Source organism: Euphorbia lathyris, chromosome 5, assembly GCF_963576675.1.
Source record: "Euphorbia lathyris chromosome 5, ddEupLath1.1, whole genome shotgun sequence".
NCBI lineage: Eukaryota > Viridiplantae > Streptophyta > Magnoliopsida > Malpighiales > Euphorbiaceae > Euphorbia > Euphorbia lathyris.
In genome coordinates, this window is record NC_088914.1 from 60605815 (window position 1) to 60614624 (window position 8810).

An 8810-nucleotide genomic window follows, 5' to 3' on the forward strand; every position below is an offset into this window, starting at 1 on the left:
CTGCATTGCTACGACAAGGGCCTGCATTCCATGCTGAAATGAGGCCAAGCAAATTGATCTGACCTTACGGGGTGAACGAAACAAAACAATCTGAAAAATGTTGTTGCTCCAAAAGTTTAGGATTTATCATTGTTGATTCCCTTGCTTGCACTAGAAGCTGAAGTTTCATGGGTTTCCAACTGCTTTGATTCCTTTGTGAAGTCAGAGTTATCAATTGTATCATGTTTGCTGGTGTCCTGCCTCTTTTCCCATAACTTTCCACTCTTTCCGATCGCAAGAATCAGCTCCAATTGTTTTTGTTGCTGCTCCTATATTGAATACTCAAGATGACAAATGAAAGTCAATCAAATGTATTCAACCAACATTGAAGTAAAAAAATTATCTTACTATCAATCGTTCAAGCAATAGCCAATGAAGACATCAATACACGCATACACACACACACACTTCGTTATGCTAGAATTATGCAAGTGATGCTGGTAAACAGTGCGCTATATTCTTATACATTTACTTTGGTAAAAGTACACTAGTTATATACTGAACACCTTCAAAAGAAACCTGGACAAGTGTTAGACAAACTACCCTCATATTACAGGAGAATCGTCCTGAGATCAGACAGTAGCAACATTTTGACCCATTAACCAGAAGAAGTGAATATTCTGTACGGAAGAAGTGTTGATACAAAATCAAGTAGATACCAAGCTGACCAAATATGAAGCAAAATATTGAGCAGGCATATCTAATATATTTCTAATGCCCCAGTAGAGGGAAACCCTTGTTACCCATTGACAATCAAATACTAGGTCCCTTGAGATGTCAGCAACTCAAAGAATGCCCATAGACATGGTCAGATATTTTGATAAGCTTACCTGCATTGCCAACAAAACCTTATGAATTTCACCAAGCTCCTTCTCAAGAATATCTTCTTGCATTGCTAGTGCTCGAGTTGCTTCAGAATTCTTTTGTGCCAAAGCTGCAGTCTTTAACAGAGATAGTCAGCAAGTTAATTCATATGAAAAATTGGAGAAATTGGTTGATTAACTTAGGAAAAACTTGAAACAAATTCACCAATCATGTATGTCATAAGACCAAAATCTCTCTTTCTGAGTATATAGCCTATTCAGGCTCCAGTTATCCATTCTCCAATTTAGTGCCCAGGTGGCCAAAATAAGACTCAATGCTGAAGCAATATATTGAGCTATAAAATAAGAATTTTATAGACATTCAAATACAGTCTTAGATGACATAATAACTGAAAGTTGCATTACCAAAACCAAACCAAAATTCATTTGAGAGACAAATTGCAGAGATATAAAAGGAGAGAGAGAGATGAAGAAGAGGAAGTAGAAGGAAAAAAAAAAAAAAAAGTGCTGCAGTCAAGATGCTGCTTATTACTAGTAAAGCAAAGCAGATAGGCATGCATATACTGGAAGGGAAAGCCAGAGACTGCCAATTTGGAAAATATCTTTCTCTAAATGCTATGCCCTAAATTGGAAATAGACTTTCTTATATAACAGATTCTACTTCCTGTGTAATGAATAAAATGGATTGGATACTAAATCAGGTAGATGGTCAACTGCAAATAACACTCGAATCCTCAAGTACCAAGAGTAAAAGTCTGTTAAAGTACTCTGAAATTCAACAGTTAGTCAGTTATTAAAAGTAACACAATGAGCTGTGATCCTACATAAGAGATAAGTATAATTTATGCATAAGAAACAATAATTGGTGTTGTATGCTGCAGAATGCCAAAACTTACTTTCATTTAAATCCGCATGGAGTCAAACAAGTGAAAAATTAGCAAACATAATAACTAGATGAGTCTATGTGCAAAGGTTCATCACTTGCAAGCTGCAACTAACAATTCTTACTTAAGCTATCTTCAATATAACAAACTTCCAGGATTTCGCATTTGGGATTCTAAACTAATAACTGATTCAATAGGAATTTATCAATATTAACTTGAACGATTTCTCAACTAATAACCAAACTTATTCTTCCCCGAAATGTAATAATTCAAACCAGGAATACAGTTGACAAAATCAATCGCAGGTCAAGAATAAGTAATAAAAGAAAATGAGTATACCTCAGCAATGGGATCTTTCAAAGCTTTCCTTGTAATCCGAAATCGAATGCCCAACTTCTCAAGCTGCCTTGATAAGACGCGAACAATCGTAACAGAACTCTTCAAATCCTCCTCCAATTTCTCAATTCTCTCCACCAAATTCACACTCTCCCTACCCTCCCTAACTGTTACTTTACAGAATCGCAGCCATTGGCGCCTCCTAATCCACGCGCCAATCACCATGCCACTCATCATCACCACCAATCCCCAAGCAAGCACTCTATTACTCCCTAGAATTCCCAACACCGTCCTTTTCGAGCTCAAAGCTGTAGAATTCACCGCATAACTGATCGTAACAATCGCCGACGAGAAAATACAAAAGAATTCAGCAATTGACAGAAAGACATCGAGATTAAAACTATCAGAAACTTGTGAATGTACAGTATCATCGGATTGATATGCTTTAAGAGGAAAACAGAAGGTTAGGTGTTGGGGTTTGTAGCATGAATTTCTGTAAATTGAGGAGGTACTGAGATGACAGGAAGGGATTGGAGGAGCGAAATTAGGGTTTTTGAGAGGAGGGATATTGGAAGGAGTGAAGTACAAGGGGAAGCGTGAAGAAGAAGGTGAAGTTGAGAAGAAATGTTGACAGGCGACCGCCATTGTCGTTTTGACTTAGGGTTTTAACCGTTTAGAATAGAAATTGGGCATTATCAGGATTTTGGTCGGAGGGGAACGGCAGAGGAGAGAGAGAGAGACAACGAGAAGAACGAACAAGGTATGATATTGTATGGCGATGGTTTCAATGGTTGGCGCGCTTGGAGCTAACTGTGTATGTTAGTTTTACCAGGTTGTAATAGGCTAAAATGCACACCCAGCTGCAAATGTAGACTCTAATTTGGCTACGACTGTTAACTACTCTATCCTACTGAAACTTTTTAAAATTAATCCAATCCAGAAACAGTTTATAAATCAAATTAATGATGTTAATCTAACGATATTTTCTTAAGAAGAAAAAAAATATATTAAATTTAGATATAATTAATTAAAATATTACAATTCAGAAATACCGAAAATAAATTTGAATCTGTATTTTCAATATCATATATTGTGATAAACAGTTATTTTTGGCACAACAGTGATACTTCGGGTTCGTTTGGTTTATCTACTATTTGTTGTTGTTGCTGGTGTTTACTGTTATAGTTTGCTATTAGAAAAAAATGTTTTCCAAAAAAACAGAGATTCCCTCATTTTGTAAAATGATGATTTTTATGTGTAAAAAGCAAATAGGAGATGTCAAACTAAACACTTAAAATTCTCCATTTTGAAGTGAAAATGCAAACAAGATTAAGAGATGGAGCAACCAAACACCCCCTTCATGTAGAATCGACTTCATAGTTGCCAAAAAAATTATTTTTCCATGAAGAAAAACATGATAACAACCATATAAGAAGACATACCACAATCACACATAAAGAGAGAAAGAACAAAAAAAACTATAAATAAAGAAGAAACTACTAAATTTATCATGATAGAGCAATACAAAAAATTATTCTATAAAGAAAAAACAAAACAAAGAAATGGTTTAAAGCATCTCCAACAGAGAGTAGTACTCAAAAGGTTGCCAAAATCTAACATATTATTTTAAACTATAATATTTTATTTCATCTTTCATCTATATCAAATTTGACAACTTTTATTAAAAAAATGTTTCATAAACAACTCTAAAAATTATCGCTATATCCTACAAATCATTACTTTATATATAATTTATTTTAATTATAAATAGGATAAATTTCAAATAAAATCCATATGGTTTCACTAATTTTCAAATAAAGGATTGTGGTTTACTTTTTGTCAAAACGAGGATTGAGGTTTCGCACTTTTAATAAAACACGGACCTTTTGAATTAATGCTATTAAAACCATTTTTAACGATCTGAAAATGAAAATTTTCAAGAATTAAAGTTATTCAATATCATATTTGTTATAGAACTACATTTTTTATTTTCGAAAATCATCTTTTTTGGAACTTTCTCTCTCTACACATTAACTTTCTCTCTCTTTACCAAACATCATCTAAATAACCTCAAAATAAAAAAGTTGAAGAATTAAAGTTGCTTAGAATATTAGTAGTTCTTAAAATATGTCAGTTTTGAAGTCGTCAATGGTGATTTTAATAGTATCATTCGAAAAAGTCCTTATTTTTCTAAAGTTAAAAACCTCAGTCTTTACTTTCAAAAAAAGTAAATCACAGCCCTTTATCTGAAAATTAGTGAAACCACATGAGTTTTATTTGAAATTTACCCTTATAAATATTATCACAAAAATGGTTTAATAGTAAGCTTTTAAATCATTTTTTTTATATTAAAAGAAAGTTAAGCAATATAAAAAAAACAACATTTCTTAAAATTTTAAACAACCACCATCCTTCAATAAATTATACGCTTTGAAAGTTGTTAAAACTATTATCACCCCACCGAGTACTCAATCAAACACCCTCTTTTGTGTTGGGATTTAGTATCCTATAAACAATTGTTCTAGGATATAAACTTAATGTAAATGAATTGTTCTTTATATCATTTGTTTTAATGAGATATATGTTTTATAACTATATAAAGGCAATCCATTTTAAGCACTAAATAAAGTCTAATAAAAGAAAATCCGTAAGTTTGTTTTAAAGCAATTATAAAGTGTTCATACAAGCATGAAGTGAGACAAAACTTTATAATAAACTAATAAACTTAAAAACCACCCCAAGTCAAGTGATATGTTTAGGATTGATATTATCACTGTTGAGACTTGCATGTAACAATGTCTTCTGTCCGATAGAAAACTGATCTCACAAGCTTCATATATACAGATATCTGGACAGTTACATGGATCCGATGAAAAGTAGTTCATTAGGATTGGGGACCCGGCTTGAGATAACATGATGGGTAGATTCATCCTTGTCACCTGTTCATCTCATTGGTATTAATAGGTGTAAATAATCCTCAGACTCAAAGGAATATTAATTGGTATTCTGGATTACGGAATGCGACGCTTTGACTCTGGTGTAACACGATCCTTAACAGAGATGACTCTGGGGTGTGAACAGCAGACGTTGGGTATCACAGGAAGTGATTGCGGGATCGTTATATATTGGATTGAGCATTTATCACTCCCGATAAATGGGAGATATGTCCATGGATCGCTTGTGGAAGACTCGACTCTAAATCCTTGCAAGGTGATAGCTTAAGACTTGAAATACAGATTTCACTTAACCTATCTATTTTGAGTTGACTCGGCCTGTACAAGTAAAACGAACGTCTCGCTATATGTGACTTGACATTACCCATAGTCATAAGATTCAGTTCAAGGACGTAGTTGATAAAGGATCGAATTATACCGTAACTAATATTGAAAGGTCAACGACAGAATCAACCTGTCTTCTTATAGCTCTAGGGGAATGATTACGGACTTGCTAATCACATACTCTGTACATCATTCCGTTATGCAAAGATTAAATATAATTCTTTGAAAGTTAATTTTAATGGTTGCATACGACTAGAAGCAATAAGAACCTAATGGGTCACACATAAGACTTGGAACCCAAAAGAGAGACATATGTTAATTAATTGATGGAAGCCCAACTGAGCCCAGTAAGGCCCAGTAATAGAGGGGGTCTAAATTTATGTATGTAAATACATAAATAATTAATTTGATTTTATCTATTCTAATTAGATTAGGATTATGAATTAAATTAATTAAAGGATAAATGAGTTAGGAGTTTTAATTAGATTAAATTACTCCTATTATTATCCAATAAGGTTATTATTATTATCCTTTATATATTAGATATATTAATGGATAATAATTATGAATCCTATTCCGAATAGAATTCTTATTTCAATAACCTAATTCTATCTAACTAGGGATTAGATACAAGAGAGAGTATAAATACCCCTATAGGGATTTTCGAAATCCTCCCCCTAAGAATAAGCTAGAGAATTTCGAATTCCACCCTAGCAATAAGAGAGAGAATTTCGACCCCTAGCTCGAGGACGAGATTTTCCACCGCTTCCTAGCGATTCAATTGATTTCATCTTTCTTTCTTTATCCTTGATCTTGTGTTGATTAATTAGAGGCAATCTACTTTGGTCGCTATTCAACAGTTGATTCTAACTTGATCTTATATTATTTTGTTCTGTGCTCGGGAACTCGAAGTAAGAGTTGTGGGCACTTCGTTTACAACGGTAGATAGAACATCAAAAGGTATTTCTTCTTATCCCTCTTTATATGAAATAACGGTTAACGGATCTTATGGTTTATGGAAATAGGTTAAAATTTTTATATTTCCGCTGCTATACGTTAGCCTATTTTTCCTACATTTTGGAGATGTTCTTATCTTCCGGCTAAAAGCCAAAAGAAAACTCCAAAACCTGAATGAATTAGAAGAGTTTTTTAACGGCTAGGTTTAACTCTCAACCCTTATTCCTTATATTGTTAGCTAACACACAGTTTAATCATTGTTATTTGCAATAATACATTATAATATTTCTAACTTTTTTTTTTTTGTTACCATCAACTATTTGATTTTTACTTGTTAAAAATTAAGTTAAAATATATTAATCATACAAAATAATAGTCAAACATACATATAATAAGAATCAAATATCAGAAATATTGATAACAAATAGATAATTATGTATTCTCAAAATTGGGCATTGAGTCCGCAAGTCGGCTCTTCGAGATCTGTATATATGATAATATACTGAAAACCAAAGGTACAGTAGGCTGATACCCTCATAATTAAAGAGAAACTCGACTCTCAAGAGATATTAAGATATTGGCTCACTTACCACCGATAAACCGAGTGTCAAGTGTCAATGCAAATACAAGGAAGCTTCGCACATAAAAAGTCTCTCATTGGAAGATCATGTTGTTCCAATAGAAGCTTGACACCACAAAATGTACTAGCAAAAATCATAATAGAATGTGTAACAACCTATAAACATTGGGTTTATAGGAATATCTCAAGTATGCCAAAAACCCTAACCTATTTTTTTCATTCTTAGATCTGAGATCGAAACTGAATTAGGCATCTGAGTGCTTGCGTTAGGTAGTCGACAACTCGTTTGTTTTGCAGATTCATACGAGGCTTTGCTAAATATTTGTTTTGGTGAAAAGTAAATGCAAGAGAGTTAAATCTTCATCTTAGTACCCCTATTTCCATTCACGAAGCATAGAATGCTAGTTCTGTCTCACTAATTAAGAGTAGGAGTAGTTTAACTTGGAAACAAAAATCTTCACCTTATTGAATCGCCTAAATAATGACCAAAGAGCTAGTACATTCAATACTTGCAACATAATTCCCACGGATTCAATATATGGACTTTCCAGATTATTACTTGATAGTGATGGGATACACATTTCCTTAAGTTAGTCATTTGTAAATAAGTTATATGAAAAACATCAATCTAGGAAAAATGCTCTTTGAGATTATCCCAAACCCCTTTTGTATTATCAAGCCATAAAATGCTTTTAGCAATCGAAGGAGAAAGAGACTTTTGCAACCAAGAAAGAACCAAATTGTTGCACCTCTTCCATGCAACAAGCAAAGGAGAATTCTGAGCAGGCATCACCCCATAAATTCAAGCTTGTTCTTGGAAAGAAGGGTCATCCTCATATTGCGACACCAATCACGATAATCCGGACCAAAAAAAAGGAGGAGAAACCAAAATTAAAAAAGGGTTTTCCCAGGATGAATATAATAAGGGCTGGTAGTTTGCTCTTCTACTCTCACCATTGAATATTAACTCTGAAGAAACATATCGAGAAAGAATACTCAGATCAAGAAACTAATTATAAAGAAACAGACATAAAAAAAATACACAGATGAAGAAAAAATACTTAATTGCAAGGAAAACCTAGAAAGAAGAAATCAGAGGAAAAGAAGAGATCCGACAAGAAGAAATCAGATATAAACAAAAAAGAGAAATTGAGATAAGAAGATCAATCGAACTGATTGAATTTACCAGAAATTGAAATTAATAAGAGATTGCGAAAAGTTTGACCACTCTAAATTAAACATTTCATCTCATCTTTCATCCGTTTTTAGTTCATTCTCCTCTTATTTATTCTTATTAACTATCCGTATGATCTATCATTTCTCCCTTCACCTGTTTTCCAGTTCTTTCTATTTTTAAAAGTTCATTATCGATTTATTTTCTTCATTCAATACACAAATATTAAAGCTATAAAAGCTACAAGTCACTCAACTCATTATGCATGTTGATATAAAGATTGACATCAAAATTAAAATGTGAAATGGTAGAACTAGATAAGATGTGTTGAAGATAATTGAAAGCAAAAGGGAAGGAATGGAATGTCGAAGAAGGAAATAAGAGACTATTGTTGTTCAAAGAATTCAGTCATTAGGAATAAAAAAAAAGTAACATTTTACTGAAATCTATGATGAATAAGGGACGTCATGCCAAATATTTGGCTCTTGCTATTTGATCGTTGACGATTTGAAGTTCATAACAGCTTTTTTTATGAATTAAAAAATGAATTGTTCAATACTGCTCCCAAATTACTGTTACCGCCCTCATTTGGACTTTTTTGCCCTTCTTATAATTTTAATAAAAAAAACTAAAAATTCTTTCTCTAAAATCACAAATTCGAACAATAATAATTGAAATTATAAAAAATAATTGATATGCGATAATTTGAATCTCGAAAATGGATGATTATGAGCCCGA

At 32.9% G+C, this 8810-nt stretch overlaps 1 protein-coding gene across 1 annotated transcript; it reads right to left on the reverse strand.

The window, feature by feature from the left end:
* Window positions 1-98: 98 nt before the first annotated feature.
* LOC136229280 (uncharacterized) lies at window positions 99-2900 on the reverse strand. The gene is made up of 3 exons (XM_066017961.1): window positions 2087-2900; window positions 870-980; window positions 99-308 (listed from the first exon to the last, which is right to left on the reverse strand). Exons 1-3 carry the CDS (start codon window positions 2726-2728, stop codon window positions 117-119), a joined length of 945 nt encoding a protein of 314 aa, XP_065874033.1. The 5' UTR covers window positions 2729-2900; the 3' UTR covers window positions 99-116.
* Window positions 2901-8810: the final 5910 nt, after the last annotated feature.